The 21,871-nt window shown below is 45.6% G+C and overlaps 1 protein-coding gene across 1 annotated transcript; it reads right to left on the bottom strand.

Moving 5' to 3' along the window:
* Positions 1 to 8,261: 8,261 nt before the first annotated feature.
* WEE2 (WEE2 oocyte meiosis inhibiting kinase) lies at positions 8,262 to 16,426 on the bottom strand. Its single transcript, XM_075859811.1, has 12 exons — positions 16,414 to 16,426; positions 15,531 to 15,859; positions 15,071 to 15,264; positions 14,564 to 14,621; positions 13,969 to 14,141; positions 13,616 to 13,737; positions 12,600 to 12,746; positions 11,134 to 11,229; positions 10,970 to 11,055; positions 9,577 to 9,747; positions 8,829 to 8,971; positions 8,262 to 8,584 (listed from the first exon to the last, which is right to left on the bottom strand). The coding sequence occupies exons 1-12, from the start codon at positions 16,424 to 16,426 to the stop codon at positions 8,434 to 8,436; spliced, it is 1,683 nt and encodes a 560-aa protein (XP_075715926.1). The 3' UTR covers positions 8,262 to 8,433.
* Between the last annotated feature and the right edge of the window lie 5,445 nt (positions 16,427 to 21,871).

Genomic DNA, 21,871 nt, shown 5'->3' on the forward strand with positions numbered 1-21,871 from the left:
CTTTCTGCTGTTGGGTTACAGCATTCTTACATGTATGTGGTATTCTTTCTAAATTCTGTTCAGTAACATTTGGTTTGTGGCCATCGTGTAAAAATTCAACACATAACACATAGGTAGTTCTATTTTCGATCTTGGTGTTATTGGTGCACCAAAGTCCAAACATACTTTGATCAATAGAGAAAGTAGCAGCCAATTTTGGATATTTGTATTGTGTTTCATTGTAGAACCTCCATCTGTCCGTATTTCTTGGGGCATCATATTTCATCAGAAACCCTACCTGCCGCTGTTCCTGCATAAATGTTCCTTTTGGTATCTGATAACAATCAAGATACCCTTTTAATTTCATAGTTATATTATCACCATCTTTGGGTATTCTTACATACAACATCCGTGAATCTGGGGGTCCATTTTTACATAAGGCTGGTGCAGAGATGGAAATATTGGCAATAGTGCAAAAACTACTCCCGTTCGCTTTTTCCGGAGGGGAAGGTGCACACGTAAAGTTACCGTGTTCCGTTTGGTTGCTCTTCTGTAACCATCCTGCTTTAAAACTTCCACAATCCTGAGGAGGTCGTGTTAATTCTGACGGTGTATGGGGGGCAATTTCTTTCAAGATTAGAATTCCCAACATCCACATAAAAATTCTAAACATCTTCCTTAGAGTCTTCTTTCGTTTGTACTGTAATTTTTTTGCAATGGCTGGCGTGAATCCAACTTGTCTTTCCTTCGAGCTTCACTGAGGTGCTTGTAACGAGTAGGACTTGAAACGGTCCGTCAAATCTTGGGTCTAGACTTTTCCTCACGTGTCTCTTAACGACTACCCAATCTCCCGGTTCCAGCTTATGCGTCCCTTCAACTGAATCGGGATCTGGAATGGAAGCAAAAACTTGTGCATGCACCTTGGTCAATTGTTTGTTCAGGGTTGACACATAATCTGTTAGTCTACCATACTGCATTTGGAGCACCTGTGGAAAATAACATCCTAATCTGGGAGCCGACCCAAATAAGATCTCATATGGGCTGAGACCTGTTCTTTTTGTGGGCGTGTATCTTACTGAGAACAAGGCTAATGGTAGACACTCGGTCCATGGTTTCCCGGTTTCTACCATTGCTTTTTGGATTTTCAATTTGAGAGTCCCATTTAGTCTCTCAACCTTCCCACTACTTTGTGGATGGTATGGTGTATGTAGGGCTTGACTTATGCCTAGAGCTGACAACACATGGTTCATGATTTCACCCGTAAAATGAGTTCCTCTGTCGCTCTCGATCACCTCTGGAACTCCATATCTGCACACCACCTCGTTGATCAGTTTCTTTGCTGTGGCTACGGCTGTAGCTTTGGTGACTGGAAAAGCTTCTGGCCATCCTGAAAAGAGATCAATACAAACAAGCACATACTCATAGGTACCGACTTTTGGTAATTGAATATAGTCTATCTGTAGTCTCTGGAATGGGTAAATTGGTCTGGGTGTGTGCTTCTGTGGTACTTTTACAGTTCTTCCAATATTATGTGTTGCACAGATCATGCATCCTTGTGTAAAACTGCTGGCCATCACACTAAACCCTGGGGCATACCACACCTTGTTTACCAAGTCCATCATTGCCGTTTTTGACTGGTGTGTCTCTCCATGTGTTATTTGGGCCATCATTGGGAACATTGTCTTAGGCAGGCACAGTTTATTCTTGCATTGCCAGAGGCCATCTTTTCGTAGCGTTGCTCCTTGGGCCGTCCACTTGTCTTTTTCCTCTTCTGTTGCTTGTCCTTGAAGTTTTTGCAGTAGTTCCGGGCTTACAGCTGGTCTTGTTTCCTCTGGATCTTTTATCTGACATACGGCTGCTAACACGGGTAGCTTCTGTGCTGCTTGCTTTGCCGCTTCGTCTGCCAGGGCATTTCCCCTTGCTTCTGGTGTGTTGGCCGTAGTGTGAGCTTTTATCTTTATTACTGCTACCTCAGTGGGTAACATCAGGGTCTCCATCAAGTATTTTACAAAGTCTGCATTCTTTACAGGTGTACCTGCAGAGGTCAAAAATTGTCTTGCCCTCCATATGGGGCCATAATCGTGTGCAATCCCAAAAGCATATCGAGAGTCAGTGTATATATTTGCTGTCTTTCCTTCTGCATATTGGCATGCTGCTGCCAGGGCCTTAAGCTCCGCTTCTTGTGCTGAGCGGGACGCTGGTAAGGAGGCTGCTTCTAGGACTACATCTTCGGTGGTTACTGCATATCCTGTAAGAAAAGATCCTTCTACACAATACCTTGAACCATCCACAAAGAGTATTAGGTCTGGGTTTTGGAGTGGGGTATCTTTTACATGTGCGAACCCCACTGTTTCCTGGGCCATAAGGGCCATACAATCATGTTCATCAGTTTCAGGCAAAAATTGTGACCATACTTTACCTACGTCTTCTCCCCCTTGCTCCAAAGGCAGTAAGGTAGCTGGGTTCAATGTAGTACAGCGGTGTAAAGTAACCTGCTCAGGAAGAAGAAGAGCACAGGTTAATCTCAAATGTCTTGCAGTTGACAAATGCTTCGGCTGTATTTGAGTAAGAATAGCAGTAATATCATGTGGTGCAAACACTTGGACTGGAAATGCTAGGACCAAATCTGAGGCCTTGTCTAACATTGCCTTTACAGCAATGATAGCTCTCACACATGATGGGGAACCTCGGGCCACAGGGTCTAGTCTAGCTGAATAATATGCTACCGGGCGCTGCTGTGGTCCATGACTTTGTGTGAGAACTGCAGTGGCATGTCCATTTTGTTCAGTACAGTACAACCTGAAGGGTTTGTCATAGTCTGGAGTACCAAGGGCTGGAGCTGTTTGTACTACTAATTTAAGGCTATGAAAATTCTCTTCAGCTTCTGGGGTGAGTCCGAATGGCTGACTTTTTAGGCAATCATACAGGGGCTGCATGAGGATCGATGCTGATCTGATCCAGGGTCTGCAGTAAGAGACTAAACCTAAAAATGTACGTAAAGCATTTAAAGATTTTGGAACTGGTATTTGTACAATAGTTTCTACTCTGCTGTGTGTGAGATGCCTCGTGCCTTGTGCTACACAGTGTCCTAAAAATACCACTTGTGTGCAACAAAACTGCAACTTGTCTTTTGATGCTTTGCAGCCATGGTTAGCTAGGAACGTGAGGAGTGACACAGAAGCCTCTGCGCACTCTTGTTGGGAGGGACAGCAAAGGAGTAGATCATCAACATACTGTAATAATACTATTTCCTCGGGAGGCACCCATTCTGCAAGTACCGACTGCATTGCGGCCGTATAGGCACTTGGAGAGTTATGTGCTCCCTGGGGCAAAACAGTCCATGCATACTGTTTTCCCTCATGTGTGAAAGCAAAAAGATACTGACTATCTGGGTGCAATGGGACTGAGAAGAAGGCGTTTGCCAGATCCACCACCGTGAAATGCGAAGATGCTGCTGGGATCTGAGCCAATAATACATGGGGATTTGGCACTATCGGTGTGTAAAAAACTGTTGCCGCATTTACTGCCCTCAGGTCTTGGACCATCCTATATTTTGTAGGTTGGCCTTTTTCTGATTTCTTTTTAACAGGGTATAAGGGAGTGTTACATGGGGACACTATTTCCCTTAGTACTCCTGCTTGTAGGAAGTCCCTGATGCTACTGGTTATAGCATCTGATTGGGCTTGACTGAGGGGGTATTGTTTCTTTTGAGGTAGTGGATGATTGGGTTTCAGTTTGACCTCTACCGGGGGTACTGGCAGTATGCCTACATCTGTAGGACTTTTTGACCACAACTTGTGTGGTACATATTTCAAACATTGTTCTTGCTCTGTGGGAGTATATGCTTGTACGTATGCTTGCATAGAGGTACTCCATGGATTGGTGTCACAAGCCGCTACCAAACACAACTCCTCCTCATTCAGCTGGCCACATAGTTTTACCGTCCCATCTGGCAAATACTCGATGGTGGCCTGTAATTTTTGTAACAGGTCAGCACCAAGCAAGCAAGCAGGAGTAGTATCACAAGTGACCAACCTAGTAACGAGCGAGCTGTGTGGTCCAAACTGGAGTGTGACAGGTTTACTTATTTGATTTTTCACCACAACTCCTCCCACACCCACACATTCTTGATAATCTGGGGACAACATCTCGGACGGAAGTAATTGGGTTTTGATGACAGTCATGGCTGCTCCCGTATCTATAAGGAAGGGTATGGAGGGACCTCCGTTTATCTTTAACGGGACCGTAGGGGCGGGGCCTAAGGAAACTACTTGTATCTGTGTTACTGCCCCTTCCTCGGGATTGCCACTGTCCTATGCTTGGTATGACTGCAGTTGTTGTATCTGCGGAGGTGCTGCTTGCGGGAACTGTCGTGGGCGTTTTGGACCTCTACAGTACCTGGCTACATGTCCTTGCTTCCGACAATTATAGCAAGTTATATCTTTCTGTAATGGCCTTGGTGCCTGTTCCTGTTGCTGGTACTGAGGCTGGTATACTCCAGTACCAACAACTTGTTTTTTTCTTTGCCCTTGTGCTTTTTGACCCTGCTCTATACCTTGTGCTATTTTTAACAGGTCTCCTGGGGCCAAACTTCGGTACTCAGGTCTAGCTACTAACAATGCGTCTTTTATGTGTCGTTTTAGCCCGTCTATAAAACAGTTTGTCAGTAGTCTAGTATCTAGTTGGTTATCTCTTCTGTATCCCATATTTTTCCAGCTTGTCTGAAGTCTAGCATAAAATTTCTCCACTGTTTCACTTTCCTCTTGCGTAAGGTCTGTCAGGTTAAGTCCTAGCTCTGCCTGCTTTTTCACTGCCCATTCTTTCAATTGATTTACCATGTCCTGTCCTGATGGCTCCGTCTGAGCCCAATTCCCTCCTACCGGGGAATCTAAATCATCCATGACAGCAGAGCTATAGATTCCCATTTTGGTATGTATGAGCTGCACTAAGTCTTCCCATGTTGCTGAATACATTTTCTGAATTTGTTCTATATATCTCCAGAAAGGGACAGGCTCTGTCTCCGGGTCAGGGGCTTTCTGAACTAAAGTCAACGCATCCCTAGGGTTCCATGGCTTATATTTATGTTCTCTTCCTTTATTGAAATTCTTGTCAGCTTCAGTCGCAAATAGGTCTGTCAGCACTTGTAACCTTTTTCCCACGTTTTCTAATGCTTGCGTCGTATCTTTTGACTCGGGAAGCTTCCTTGCTGCTTCTGCCTGATCCATATTACGCTGATGTCTTTCCCTTTCCTCTTTCTCTTCTGCCTCCTCTTTTTCCCTTTTCTCTCTATACGCTCTAGTTTCTACTCTTTCATCTGTTGAGCCCTCGGCTCCTGCTGTTACTGGGGTTATTCCTGCCAACACTACAGGGGCCAATCCTATTGTTTGCTTATATGGTTCTGGTACTTGTTGAGGTGAGGGGGCAAAGGGGTTTGTACTACTCATTCTTGGTACTACTGGATATATCCCTAGGGGATTTTTCTCTCCTGTTCTTGCTGCCCCACATGCAAAACAAGTATCCCTCCATGCTTGATTCTGCTGACCACACACTCCACACGTCCATCCCCCTGGTCCCTGCGTCGTGACTACCCTATACCCCGGTGGACTACTTGCTATTCCGTTTCCTTGTTTACCACCTTCATTATAACAAGTGTAGTAAAACTTATCTTTACATTCTGTTTCCCTGAAACCTCCTCGTACTACTTCTTCTGACACTTTTCTCCATGCTTCTGCTTTCCCCTGTAACTTTTTATCTTTCAACCATCCAAGTTTTGTGTCACAACATTCATTCCATTTTTCCAGATCTAATCTTCCCGCTTTTCCCATTCCACATGCCTTCATTAACTGATTCGTTCCTTTTGTCACATCCTTTCCCTCTTTTTCCGCCACTACCTGTTTGGCTGTCAGTCCTTGTGGGTGCTCATCTTGTAATAGGGACACCAAGTTCCCCATCTTACCTAGTTATAAGTGGTCGCCTATGGGCAGACCCTAAGTTACGTAGGGGGTAATTTTCCTGATAGGTGAATTTTTTTTTTTTTTTTTTTTTTTTTTCAACCTATTTTAGACAGTTACTTATCCCCTCGAAACTCCTTAATAGGAACACCAAGTTCCTCATGTGACTGTAAGTGGTGGCCTTTTTTGGCACACCCTAAGTAATTCAAGGGGTAAGTTTCCTGATAGGCAAATTTCTTTCTTGCCTATTTTCGACAGTTACTTATCCACTTGATACTTCTTATACTTCTTCCACTCTGGCCAGAGGATCTTTCCCTTTCACAGTCCTTTTATAACTTTCCTCGTCTGAGACACCACTCAAGGAGATATCCTCCACACCATAAGAGTAATATGACAAATATTCCTAATCCAAATAACAAGGCAAACGTAAAATCAAGCTGTTCATTTGACATGCCGGATTATCGGATTGCAGAAAATTTTCGATTTCCGGGCTAAAATTTAGCCTATCATAATCCCCGTAATCACCTGAAGCATGTACACATGTTTCTGGTAATTTGCCGGATTATCGGAAGTTTTTTTTTCCAAAAACAATTTCCTTATTCTAAAATGCATTTGTGACACAAAACTGGGTTTCTACAACATTCATACAAATACTGTCATGGAGATCAGGCACTTTATCCTGAGGGTAGGATTACATATAGACTTGACCAGATTTTTACACTAAAAATACCCTCATGTGGCCCCTCTATTCCTCAGGAGTACTACCGGGAAGGTGACCTACCAGACGGGAAGGTGCAGAGCAGAGTTTGTAAGAATTAAGTCTTCTTACCTTGCTGCAGCAGTGGTCTGCCCGTTCCTTCGTCCGGGAGGTCGCCACTCTAGTCCCGGGAGATCCCCTGGGTGGGGTGCCGTCCTTCTGGTCAAGTCCCTGTTCGGGCGCCAATTTCTGTGATCGCAATTTGAGTCACGTTACGCCTTGATCTCCATGCAGGTTCAAATCAGGTGGGGGGGGGGGGGCGAGCTGCTCGGAGAAGTAACAGATACACTGAGACGTTTCTCAAGGCAAAAATACTTCTGACTTTATTTGCAGAGACACAGAGTTTATATAGTAAAAATATCACATGACTACGTGCAGACACACATTTAATCATTTACATTCTTGTGGTTTCTTCCCTTGTGATCTATGTCACAATGTACATTGTTCTTATCTCTTAGTTGTTGATCTGGTGCCTGGTCCTTATCTTATCTTGGCTGTATACACAAACCTTGAACATTAAACATCAAACATTTAAACATTAAACATCTAAACATTAAACATCAAACAGACTCCTTCGTGTCTGGTAAGTCCTTGTAGGGCCCCAATTTCTACTATCTAAAGAATGTCTGCATATCCATTCCATTACCTTTCCCAGAATATATTCTAATACATGTTCCTCTTCCATAACATTTCACTCCTTGGGGTCCCAGATACATTATACATATATTTATTCCATAACAGTAACAAATAAAATGTATAACTCCAATCGCTATAAGGATTTTAAGAAATTTTTCTAAATAAAATATCAGTCCTAATGTGTGACTCCATGCAGTCCTATAGAGGGACTATTCACAGCAGGAAAACCGTTACCCTCCTGTCCTGCTGCATCAGTCCATAGGAGAGAGAGTGGCGCTGTTTGTGGGAACCTCCCTACTCCAATTAGGCAGTCGTGGGAAATATCCCTTTAGGATCATGTCAAGCTTATACACATTCTTCATATGGGCAGAATCATTTTTTTTCCCTTTAGGTTATGTTCACACATGGTGGATACAATGCGTAAAAGCACACCGCGTATCCGCACTGGGCGCCGCAGGGAATTCCGGCCGAAAAACCCAAAAAGTCATGGTGCAGTTTTTCAGCTGGAATATTTGCTGTAGGTTGTACGGCCTGTACGAAGCACAGAATTCTGGGTACGTTTTTTTGTTTCTTTTCCAGTTGCGATCTTTGCGACGGAATCGCCGCTTTTCCGCTGCAAAAACCGCAACACCTGCTATTTGTTGCAGGTTTTACCTCCCCATTGAGTTCAATTGGAAAACTCGCAACAAAAAAAAAAAAAACTTACGCAAATGCAACTGACATGCTGCGGATTGAAGGGGGTCGGCTAAAACAAAGTAAATCCAGTTTTAGATGGACCTGCGTTTTTTTTTCAAAAATGTCAAAATTAAAATTTTATTTAAAAGTTACACAAGATAATTTAAAAAAGGTATAAAGTGCAAACATTAAATTGTAAAATAGAATAAAAATAAAAAAAATCAAGCCACATCTATAGGGGGAACTGCAAGTGAAGGACGGAGCGAGACGAACACAGCGAGGAGGACGCAGGAAGGGAGCGGGTATAGACTGGATGGAGCAGCGTGGGGGTATTAGAAGACATTTTTTTATTTTTATTTTCCACCTTGGTAACAGAGGTGACCACTTATCACATGACGTCTTGGAGCAATGCTGGGACATGTAGTTCTACCGTTCCTAATAGCCGCCACATGTAAAGCTTAATGATCGGGCGTTTCTGCCCCCCACTAGTCTCTTCCTGCTTTTGCAGATCAAGTCCGACTTAGAGGGAAGGTCCGTGCACTCGTCCTTTCCACAATTTTGAGCCTGTTTTGCAGCTTTGAGTTCTCTGGAAAAAAAAAAAAAAAAAAAAAAAAAAAAAAAAGAAGTTCAGGAAAACCTCGCTGCTTTTTTTCCAAAAACAGCGCCACACTTTTCTACAGGTGGTTTGTGGTATTGCAGCTTAGGACCATTCACTTCTATGAAGCAGAGCCGCAATACCAGACAACCCATGGACAGGTGTGGCCCTGTTTCTGTAAGAAAGCAGCTACAGGTTTCTAATCCTGGATGACCCCTTGAGGTCGTCCACTTACCTCTCCAGCATGGCAGTCTTAAACTTTTCTACGTTGAGCTGTTTCTGAAGCTGAGCCGCCTTTCCAAGAGATCGTCTCAGGACTGGGTGCTTAACCAGGGCTGCTGCCGAGGGTCTGGCTAGGGGATCTGGGTGAATCAACATCTGTGGAGGGGGCAACAAGAAAGTAATTCGGATTGTAGATGCAAATTAGGGTTTGTGGGGAACCCTGGGCAAAAGCACAATACAACTACGCCACTCTAATTGGCACAGAGCGCCTAAATAGCACACACTGCTGGCAAAGGCACTAGTGCCACAATGCAAATTCTGTAACACGGCCCCCACCTACTATGAGGTACTTAAAATACTGGTGCCTTTTATGTGGCAGAGGGCTCTTTGGGCCGCCTTAGGGCATGGGTGAGACTCAGACACCCCTGAGTGCTGGTTTGAGGTCATTACCATATGCTGAGCAGATCATGTAATGTAAGAAACTAAGTGGCTGCTCTATACATGGTCAGAACAAAGATTCCTTAGAATCAGAGGTTCGTGCTGTAGTCAGTTGCCAAATGTCTCCAGTAAAATTTCCACATACCAAAAGGTGCAAAAACATGCATTTTTGCTCTTTAACTTTACTGTATCACACCCCAAAAAACTCCAGACCTGAACAGGAGATGGCATTTTAACTTACGCCAGTGGAGAATGTCAGCACGGACATATTACACAAAGGAGAACTTTACGTGTTTTGCATTATATTTAACCAAGTGCCGTACCTTAAGCAGGTCAAGAAGAGCAGGAGCGAGGGACTGAGGAATCTCTGGCAAGTTGCCCTTTCTGATATAGTGCCAGCTGTCGTCATTGCATGGAAGAGGGCTTGCGCCAGCTGCCACGGTGATCGTGAGTCCAAGAGCAAAGAGGTCGGCCTTAGGTAACTGGCTGTAATCCTGAAAGAAAGCAAATACATAAACACAGTCTATACCAAATATTACACGTATACCCCAGCCACATGGCATCCTGGCATTTAGTGCTGCAGATACGGCATCCCCGGCAGGGTTAGACATCCAATAAAAATGATCTTCCGATATGCTGTAGATATATGCAGGATCAGACTACCACCGAATCCAGAATGAAGGCTGTACAGAGCTCTTAGACCCCTTTTGCACTGCTCAGAGCTTTCTATTACTCGAAATCTGACATAAGTAGTGTCAAAGGGGTTAAATCATTATAGAGCCCGATCATTCTGGTAATCAGTGGTGGCCCGAGATCTCATTCAACAACCTAGGTGAATCGGACACCGTAGGAAGTCCGGCTAGGTGCTTTACAACGAGTACTTTTATTATTGAACATCCCTGGGGTCCCGTATATTGAAAAAGTCAACGTCAGTGTCCATAGTGGTCTAGAGCAAGAATTGGGTTACGGTCAGCATCCTTAGTGGTCTAGGGCAGGCATGGGGTTAATGACCGCATCCCTGTAGCCTAGGGAAGGAGTTAAAGGGGTTTTCCATAATCAATATTTATCATCTATCCACAGGATAGGTAATAAATACCTTAACAGTGGGGATCCAACTGCTGGGATCCCCACCGATCACGAGAATGGTCTTAAGTTGGCATTCCTCGGAGCCCCATAGGAATGGAGCGGTGGTGCGCATACTCTGCCACCGCTTTATTCATTTCTATGGGGCTGCCGAGCGCTGTATTCCTAGTAGTCTAGGGCAGGCATTGGGTTAAGGATGGCATCGCTGGTAGTCTAGGGAAGGAGTCAATGATGGCATCCCTGGTGGTCTAGCACAGGGACGGAGGGTTATTGACATTATCCCTGGTGGTCTAGTGTGGTAAATCGGTTAACCATACTGGATATCTAATGTTCCTCACCTCCCCAGGCTCCAGCTTTGTACTATTCGTGTTCAGCTGGGAGGGATAGAGGGTTATTTGGGCAGAACAAAGCGCTGCGCCCCATCACAGACCTCCTTGAGTGGGGCCAGACTATGTTGGATCCCAACATAGGAGAAATACTCTGCTTGTATCTGGAGAGAACATGAACCTCAAATATGGCCATGTTGTGACAAATCTATTTAGTACATCCATAGTCGACCACCTGATGTTCCCAATTCACACTCACTATCAATCAGTCAACATGGAGAAAAAAAAATCTAGATATCGCACTTGCCTCCTGTAGGATCTCATTGGCCAGGAACCTGCTGTCTCCTTCCTCTACTTGTGGGTTTGAGATAGAAGTGACGTGACCAAGGTCACCTGAAACAGAGAACATAAAACTTCTCCGTATACAGAAGTCCTAAACCCATGAGGAGACTCACGATACATAATACCCACCAATCTTATACAGGACGCTGGCGGAGGAAATCTCATCTTCTCCATCACTGTCCTCCTGTCCCACCTCCGTCAGCTTCCGACAGATGAAGATATTACCTGGAACAAGAAGAACAGCAGTAAATCAACAGAGGATCATGAATATAGCTTACATCATATCCTGCCTTAAAGGGGTTATCCGGGGACCAAAAACTGCATTGTATTAATATTTTAATTAATTTTTATGTAAAAATACTTAGATATACTTTAATTTAAAATTCGGTAATAAAAGGTGCAGTTCAAACCCGGTGAATTGTTCCCAGAAGTCCTGGAGCTTTTCTAAAATTGACGACGTGCTGAGACGGCCCCACGTGACGGAGGCCTTGCTTCATGTGCTGTTCGTGTCGGCATGTTCTCAATGGCATGACCAAAAAGGGGCGGTCACATTGCCTATTACCGGTGTGCCCGAGCAGAGCATAATCTAGCGCTTTTCTCGGGACTCCAGCACTGCTCTCGACATTTGGTCAGTGACTTCAGGGATTACCTATCGCTGGAGTTCCCGAGCAGAGCATCAGCTAGCGCTTTGCTCGGGAACTCCAGCGATAGGAAACCCCTGGAGTCACTGGCCATATATGGACAATGTCGGGAGCAGTGCTGGAGTCCCCGGGCAGAGCGTCAGCTGATGCTCTGCTCGGAGACTCCAGTAATAGGCAACGTGACAGCCCCTTGCGGTCCTGCCATTGATAACACATCGATACGAAAAGCATGGGAAGCAAGCCCTCACGTGGGGCCGTGTCGGCACGTCATCAATATTAGAAAAGCTCCAGGACTTCCAGGAACAATTCACAGGGTTTGAACTGCACCATTTCTTACCGAATTTTAAAATTAAAGTATATCAGTAGGACTTTTTACATAAAAATATTAATGCAATTTTTGGTCCCCGGATAACCCCTATAAAAAGGTTGTCCTTGATTAGAAAAAGATGGCTGCTTCCTGCCCCTCAAGAAGTGCCAAATCATTCACCTCAATGGTGCTGCACCGCCAGACAAGCCACGGACAGGCATGGGACAGTTTCTGGAAGAGGGCACCAAGTTCTGAACAAAACGGTGCCCCCGCTGCTTCCATACTGGATTTCAACAGGGCGCGGTGTAAGTATGGTTGTAGATCTGAGGTGTCTGCCCACTCATATATACATTAGAAAGTCAACAGCTATCATAGAAATCTAGATCCCTATTGGGAGTCAGGTGGTCTTTGCCCCACTTTACCGGGCATAGAAGATTAGTATGGCATCTACACTACAACAAAAAGACCAGGGCGATGGTTGCCGCTAATACACCACTAACAAGATGTAGGATATACAGCTGGTGGCCCGATGGGCAATGTCCGTGAGATATCTAGCCATCTAGATGTACACAGCACACTTGGCCCTTGAAGCTTACTATGGGCACGGATCCAAATTAAAAAAAACAATATAAGATAGAGGTACCCACTTGGCTTGATATCCATGTGCACCAGTCCAGAGCTGTGTATATACTTCAGCCCCATGGACACTTGCAGAAGAATCTCCTTCAGCTCTTGCTCCATCACCAGCTGCCCGCTCTTCACATTGTCCATGATCAGGTCCTGCAGGCTCCCACCTGATACAAGCACATTATACCAGTATTACATACAGTGCCCGATATAACAGACCATGGTAAGATATCAGGGGGAGAAAAGGAGTAGTTGCCCATTCAACCAATCAGATTCCTGCTCTCATTGGTAGAGTCCTCTTAGAAAGTGAGCAGCAACCCGATTGGTTGCCACAGGCAATCGCTCGACTTTTCCTTTACACAATTTTTAATAAACCTCCCTAGACAACTGCCTTTATAGTCAGACCCTCAATTTAGACCCATAAAATCGAGACTTCCTGATAGATCAGCAACTGACTGAGAAATTCTTACATTAAATGGTTGAGCATTGAATCTGGGAATGATGGGAAAATTGCAGGAACAGAAGGGTAGATATATTTTGCAACCCTTTTTGTTCCAATGCATTGAAAATTAAAAAAAATCGATAATCAATGGTCTTGATTAAAAATATCCAACAGTTTTTGGTCTTCAGCTCCTATACAGACTTCTCCATCTCCATGGTTACAGACTACAAACCCTGTGTAGTCAGATTGTGCATTCATTTATTAATTAATTACTCTTCTCTCTGCACCTACAGGAGTAGAAGAGGAGACAGATGGAAGAGAGCGACGTATGACTGCATGATCAGACTACACAGGGTATGTTTGTAGTCTGTAACCAGGGAGACACATAGGTCTGCAAAGTAGCTGTATGCCCAAAACTGTAGAGGGATTTTAACCAAGTCTATTTGTCGAGCTGCTTTGCTTTATACTTTAGATGCATTGGGTATCATATTTGACGAACTGAAAATCTTAAAATTCAATAGTCCTGAAAATACGCAGATCCAAACAGTAAACAGTCAAGCAAAACCTGTGAATTAGTAGTCTCCCTGCGCTTACCATTGCAATATTCATTCTGGATGATCATGTGGTCATCTTCTGCCCAGGCAGAGTAATATCGCACGACATGCGGGTGATGGCCCAGCACAGCATGGGCATAGACTTCTCTTAATGCCAGCTGCCTGTAAGCAAAAAAAAAATAAATTTGCCTTAAATATGTGCAGGTTGCCCTGGGAAACCGGCAACATTTAAGCTCCACACTGCTGTCAGACATGTGATCCAATAGGAAATGAAAGAACTTACAAAGTATTTTATGCAGATTTGAATGGTGGCGTTTCTTTGTGCGGGACCACAGAGTCAGCCATACAATACAAGAGAGCAGCATTGATTATAGCGGGTTATAGATTACTCACTCGTCTGTGGATCCCGCTAGCGGTTTCTTTGAGCGCTTTATGGCGTAGATGCAGCCGTCCAGTCTCTTTATACACTTGTAAACTGCGCCAAACTCTCCTGCCCCAATTCTCTCAATTTCCAGAAATTCTGTCTTATATCGCGACAACATGTTCGTTTCACGAAGCACAAACCTCTGAGGGGGAAAAAAATATTTGGGATACACTTAGCCACGCATCTCGTAAGCAGACATTTGTATAGGGCAAGCGGACCTATGATTGTACTGGGAACTAAGGGTTGGTCTCACAGCCCCTTTCCATATGCCCAATTAGGGGTCCCCTCTATGAGCCTCTCTGGCCAATCATTTGATTGGCTTTTGCACCAATAACCATCCGGTCTCAAAGGAGTTGGAAAGTGTTAGGACCATTGAATAAGGGCGAGACGACCCTTACTAAGTTTTTTTTATTTTTTATAAAACTCCTCTGGAAATAACGGACACCATTAGGGAAATGATATCCGCCATGATAAATTGCTCTTCATCATTGACCATCACTTTCACGGAGGTTGAGCAGGCCGAATTCTTTTATAAGGCAAGTTTCGCCTTAAAGTCATACATACCTTAGAAGAAAATCCGGCAGAAATTTCCCGTTCTCTGTATTTTAATGGTGGATCAGTGCTAGAAAAAAAAAAAAAAAAAAAGTACCCAAAAACACGTTAGTGTTCTATCCAATTCAAATTAGTATATATCCTACTTTACCACCAGGGGGCAGCAATAAGTGGAATGTACTCTACATGACCAACATAGGGGCTGCCAACTAAACACAACTGAGTGTTGGAGCTGTCTCCGGACGTAGAGGGCCCATCATATAACTGGCACGCAATCCCATCCCAGGTGCGGCAATTGTGGACCTTAAAAGGGCCAATATCTCAATAATGGACAGTCGTCCCATCAGTGAAGAAGAGGAGAGTTTATTTATCAGTGAGGACCCAACCCAAACTGAACTTCCACACCAGGGCCCATGAGCCTTTAGCTACACCCATAAGCAGGGTCCCATTCTTATTCCGTCCTGAAAAACCATAACAGTTTAGGACAACAAGTACCACATGTCATGGATATTCGGTCACCTGCATTGTTCTGCTTTCCTCTTCCCATTTGGGTTCAGCTGCATTTGTCGATACGTGTCAGGGGTGAAAGGGTTAATGTTGACCAGCGCAGGGTCCTCTAGTTCAGCACCTGTGCCAGCTGCAAACCTCAGAAGTCGCTGCCCCCTACAGGGCACCCGTGCACCAGGAGATGGAAGGTTCTTGTACAGCAAACTCTGCAGGTGGAGCGTAGAATTAATCATTGTATGTGTTAGTGGTCACCAACCTGCGGCTCTCTAGCGGTCGTGAAACTACAACTCCCAGCATGCCATGACAGCCAAATGGACGGCAACAGCTGGAGATCCACAGGCTTGATTCACATACATGAGGCAGATTCCATCTTTAGGCTGGACCTATACGTTGCGCCCAAGGTTTAGGCCACATCACAGCCACACCTTGGCCGAAACATGCGAATCCAGCCTACAGGGGGCGCTCTCTTTACCTTTGGGGTGTACGGAGTATCACAAAGTTTCAGTTTCTTCCACGTGCTGTAATGCAGGGGGGTCCCAGGACATTCCTCAGCATACAGCTTGGCTAAAGGAGAGCAGTCACTGTCAGGGCTGGCGTCCTGGAATGGCGAGAGCGCCCGCTCTTTACTCTGGGGCGTGACGGGGCTCTTATGGGCTCTCCATGTCAGGTTGTCATCAGCTTCTCCTGAACGCAGAGAATCTTTAACATTCTCTTCGCTCCCATCGTCCTCTTCCTCACCACTGGAGAAGTCTAGCTTCTGCACAACCCCAGATTCATGCGACATTTTGCACAACGTCAGACCTGCGGGTGAAGGTGTAAAAGGTGACGGCCATGTGCCACTCAGGATAAAGACAGGCCAGATGCCACTGTATTGAAACAAACACATACAAGGGCATAGCTATGGGGCTGGCGGGGAAGGTGTCCTAGGTGCTAGGAGGGGCACCAACAAGCAGCTGCTACGGGTCCCCTAGAATGATGGGGCCCAGATTGGATGCATCCGTAACCTATGCAGGGTTCCCAACAACACTAAAAGGACTAGGGGGTAGGAACACAAGAATCTGATGGGGGTGAACAAGCACCAAGTCCTTCCAAGGCGTGGTGGCCCCATTTTAATCTGTGCTATGGGGGCCCCCTTACCTCTATGTACACCACTGATTAAATCCCAGGTCAGGAACGAAAGACCTAAAAACCTAGTATTTTAGACTAGAGGACTATACATAGTACTAGAACGAGCCCAAAGGGTTTACCCCCCAGCATTTTTTTTTTTTTTTTAAACACCCAGCCCTTTAAACCATCACGTACCAGTAGTTACCCACACAGTCCGTATTCCTAAATCACTCAAATCCTTTTCTTACCAGCTACTCCCATCCTCCACTGGTCCCAAAAAAAAAAAAGACACAGGCCCTCCTGAGCCCTTGTTATATAACGTGCAGCGGTGATCCTGCAAACACCTCCTACCTGTGGCTGCTCGTACTTGTACCTGTGCGCCCCTCCCTGTTAACCTCTTCCAGGCCGAGTCCAAGCGAGATTTGATTGGGTAAAAATTGCCCAAACCCTATGCATCGTGGCTATATAGAGAGGGATGTTCTGTATGGTGTATTATATAGGTACCGCATGAGCGCCAAATGTGGTTCTGTATGGGTTCGATGTAATTTCTACTTCAAAAACAGGATATTTTTTCAGTCTCTGTTGACTCTTATGGGGGGTAAATCATCACGCATACACAGGGTCATGTGCCCCACCCTATAGGTAATATGAGAGGCGATATTGCACTTCAATCTATCTCGATAGTAAAATATTGCAAGTGACCTTAAGACCATTGCAAAAATCTGAACATTTTGCAAATCCGCATATGACGTAAATACGGATTTTGCTGCAGATTTATGGCAAAATCTGCAATGAGACATTCTGTGAACTTGACGGCAGGATCACACTAAATGGGGTATGTGTGTTTGTAGTGTAACCATGGAGACACATAGGAGCTGTATACCCAAAACAGATTGATTTATTTTATTAATAAAATTCAAAAAAAAAATGTAATTTAATTTATTAATTAAAAAAAAAATTGTAAAATTTTTGCCAAACTGTATATACCCTCTCAGGCTGGATTCACGCAGAGCGTTTTTCTGGTGCAGCCAGATGCTACATTAAAGTCTATAGTAAAATATAAAAAGCACTGCATATGCTGCGTTTTCGTGCGCCGATCATGCGCAGTACCGCTCCCTTCACATAGGGCACTCAGGGTTCTCGGGATTGGTGAGGGTCCCAGCAGTCGGACCTCCACTGACATTTATCTCCTATTATGTGGATAGGTGATAAATGATGATTATGAGAAAACCCTTTAGGCCGGGTTAACACGTAGCGTAAATACTGCGGATTTTCCGCAACGTATTTCGTTGCGCAGCATAATACAGTAGCAGCAGAGTGGATGAGATCTGAACAAATCTCCTCCACACGCTGCGTAAAAAATCAGCTGAAAAAACATTCAAAAATTGACCTGCGGTGCGGTTTTTTAATCCGCAGCATGTCAGTTTATGTTGCGGGTTTTCCCCATTGAATTCAATAGCAGATGTTGCGATTTTTACAGCGGAAAAGCTGCTATTCCGCCGCAAAAATGGCAACTCATAAAAAATATATATTATACTTACCCACAGCGCTCTGCTTCTTCGTCCAGGCCGGCCTCCAGGGATGACTTTTTATCCCATGTGACTGCTGCAGCCAATCACAGGCTGCAGTGGTCACATGGGATGAAATGTCATCCCAGGAGGCCAGGCGGCAGGACGTCAGAGGGACGCTCCGCCATGGCTACAGGTAAGTATATGCTGCTTTAACGCAGCGTATCTGCCCTGTGTGAACATACCCTTAAGCTGTCTTTCATGGTAGAACCAAATTGCTGCTAGTTATTGCTTGGGTGAAAAAGCTGGGAAACCATGAAGCAAACTGTAAAACCTCAGATCTAAAGTGACTTTTAGGTTCAGTTCACACTGAGTTTGTTGGCGCTGATTTTGATGCGGAAACCACGTCAGACTCAGCGCCAAAAACGGACTGAAATCGCCCCCCATTGATTTCAATGGGAGGCAGAGGCATTTTCTTCCCTGGACGGCTTTTGGCCAATCGCGAGAAAAAAAAGCGGCATTTTCTAAATGTTTCTGCTGCGTTTTTTTGCCCACGGTCCTTGCATTAGATTCAATGGCAGCGGGCAAAAAATGCAGCGAAAAAATCTGCAAAAAAAAAGCGTTAAAACAACGCTGGCAGATGAAAATCTGCCTCAGAAGGAATTTTGGGGCAGATTTTCTCTGCCTACAAAAACCACCATGTGTGAACAGGGCCTTAGGCCCCATGCACACGACCGTATTTTCATCTATCCCGAAATACGGTCCGTATTGCATCTGTATTTGATCCGTATATACGGATCCGTAAAAAAAAAAAAAAAAAAGAGGCTGCAAATGATGTCACCATCATGTTGCATAGCAAGGCTTCCGTGAATACGGACGGTTTACAGATGCATATCCGTAGCCGTCCGTATTTACGGAAGCTCCCATAGACTTCTATGGGCATGTCCGTGCCGTAATTACGGCCAAAAAAAGGACATGTTCTATAATTTTTTGAGCACAGACACCTCTCCGTAAATAATGGGAAAGGTGTCCGTAGCCAATAGAACTGTATGAGCCGTAATTACGGGCCTTAAAGGGAACCTGTCACCAGCATTTCACCTATTGAGCGTTCCTTCTCCCTCGCCGGCCGCTGCTATCAAAAGTTCATTACCGCTATCCCCTCTCCTAAACTCCTCCGACTGTAAATAACGATCTGCAAACATTTTGCTCCTATATCGTAATAATCCGGTGTCCCGTTGTGCACACACTAGAAGAGGACATCAATGCACAAGCGCGGGATTGTGTGTGCTGGGGGAAGGCGAGGAGCTGTCAATCAAAAGTAAGGAGGCGGGGTTAACTCGGGAAGACTTGAGGAATGAAGATTTGACTCTTTTATACTCATTAGCATACGTTGCGGGAACACTAAAAAACTGAATACTAAGGCCTGATTCACACGACAGTGAAAAACGGCCGTGTGATGGCCGTCCTTTTAACGGTTTTCACATGGCCATTTTCAGAACAATGATATTCTATGGGTGCATTCACACGGCCGTTTTTTTAACGGCCCGTGAATAATGGCTGTCAAAAAATAGGACATGTCCTATTTTTGGCTGTTTTAACAGCCTGACTGCCCCCATAGAAGTCAATGGATCCGTTTTTAACGGCTGTCAATACATGTAACAACCGTTAAAAACGGATCTTGCTGGCTATCGTTGGCATACTCACGTTTGCGGCACTTCTTCAGGTGTGGTCACTCGTCTTCACGGGTTTGAAGGCGCCTCGATGACGTCATCGCCCCGTCGCGCTGCCTTGCCAGATCCCGTGCAGACGAGTGACCACACCTGAAGAAGACAAGAGACGGCGCTGCTCTTGTGAGTATGTGGCACGATCTACAAGGGAGGCTGGTGTGGCATCTACAGGGAGGCTGGTGTGGCATCTACAGGCAGGCTGGTGTGGCATCTACAGGGAGGCTGGTGTGGCATCTACAGGGAGGCTGGTGTGGCATCTACAGGGAGGCTGGTGTGGCATCTACAGGGAGGCTGGTGTGGCATCTACAGGCAGGCTGGTGTGGCATCTACAGGGAGGCTGGTGTGGCATCTACAGGGAGGCTGGTGTGGCATCTACAGGGAGGCTGGTGTGGCATCTACAGGGAGGCTGGTGTGGCATCATGTACAGGGAGGCTGGTGTGGCATCATGTACAGGAAGGCTGGTGTGGCATCATGTACAGGGAGGCTGGTGTGGCATCTACAGGGAGGCTGGTGTGGCATCTACAAAGAGGCTGGTGTGGCATCTACAGGCAGGCTGGTGTGGCATCATGTACAGGGAGGCTGGTGTGGCATCATGTACAGGGAGGCTGGTGTGGCATCATCTACAGGGAGGCAGGTGTGGCATCATCTACAGGGAGGCAGTTGTGGCATGATCTGCAGGGAGGCAAGTGTGGCATCATATGCAGCGAGGCTGGTGTGACATCATCTACAGGGAGGCTGGTGTGGCATCTACAGGGAGGCGTGGGGCATCATCTACAGGGAGGCGTGGGGCATCATCTACAGGGAGGCGTGGGGCATCATCTACAGGGAGGCGTGTGGCATATACAAGAAGGCTGTGTGGCATCATATACAGGGAGGTGTGTGGCATCATATACAAGGAGATGTGTGGCATCATATACAGGGAGGCGTGTGGCATCATGTACAGGGAGGCTGGTGTGGCATCATATACAGGGAGGCTGGTGTGGCATCATCTACAGGGAGGCAGTTGTGGCATGATCTGCAGGGAGGCAAGTGTGGCATCATCTGCAGCGAGGCTGGTGTGACATCATCTACAGGGAGGCTGGTGTGGCATCTACAGGGAGGCGTGGGGCATCATCTACAGGGAGGCGTGGGGCATCATCTACAGGGAGGCGTGGGGCATCATCTACAGGGAGGCGTGTGGCATATACAAGAAGGCTGTGTGGCATCATATACAGGGAGGTGTGTGGCATCATATACAGGGAGGCGTGTGGCATCATATACAGGGAGGCTGGTGTGGCATCATATACAGGGAGGCTGGTGTGGCATCATGTACAGGGAGGCAGTTGTGGCATCATGTACAGGGAGTCTGGTGTGGCATCATATACAGGGAGGCTGGTGTGGCATCATGTACAGGGAGGCAGTTGTGGCATCATGTACAGGGAGGCTGGTGTGGCATCATGTACAGGGAGGCTGGTGTGGCATCATCTACAGGGAGGCAGGTGTGGCATCATATACAGGGAGGCTGGTGTGGCATCATGTACAGGGAGGCTGGTGTGGCATCATGTACAGGGAGGCTGGTGTGGCATCATGTACAGGGAGGCTGGTGTGGCATCATCTACAGGGAGGCAGGTGTGGCATCATCTACAGGGAGGCAGTTGTGGCATGATCTGCAGGGAGGCAGTTGTGGCATGATCTGCAGGGAGGCAGGTGTGGCATCATCTGCAGCAGGCTGGTGTGACATCATCTACAGGGAGGCTGGTGTGCCATCTACAGGGAGGCGTGTGGCATCATCTACAGGGAGGCGTGGGGCATCATCTACAGGGAGGCGTGGGGCATCATCTACAGGGAGGCGTGTGGCATCATATACAGGGAGGCTGGTGTGGCATCATATACAGGGAGGCTGGTGTGGCATCATATACAGGGAGGTGTGTGACATCATATACAGGGAGGTGTGTGGCATCATGTACAGGGAGGCTGTAAATAGTGTCTAGGTGAACATGTGACCTTCCTTTGGTTGTTTTCAGGGGGTTGGGACAAAAAAAGCCTGACCAATGAAATTCATCAGTTTTTTTAACGGCCATGAAAAACTGATGCAAAATGGATGTCAAACGACCATTAAAAACGGACTGATGGACTGGAAATGGATGAAAATTTAGAGACAAACTAATGCAAAATGGCCATGAAAAACTGACAGTTGATCAGTTTTAAATGGACATTTTTTTTCACTGTCGTGTGAATGAGGCCTAAAGCTACAGAGCCGACTAAGAAGACAATTATAGGTTATATAGAAATGATTTTTCACCCACGACCACCAGGTATTGCTGGTTTAATAGGTGAAATGCTGGTGACAGGTTCCCTTTAATTAAGGATGCAAAATACGGTCGTGTGCATGGGGCCTTACTTGGGAGAACTTGAAAAAATTGTTTTTGTAACTTTGTTGTTTTAGTTTGTCACGATTGTTACTTTCTTTGTATTCTTTTTTTTTCTTTTTG

The sequence above is a fragment of the Rhinoderma darwinii genome, chromosome 3, assembly GCF_050947455.1.
Source record: "Rhinoderma darwinii isolate aRhiDar2 chromosome 3, aRhiDar2.hap1, whole genome shotgun sequence".
Classification (NCBI taxonomy): Eukaryota; Metazoa; Chordata; class Amphibia; order Anura; family Rhinodermatidae; genus Rhinoderma; species Rhinoderma darwinii.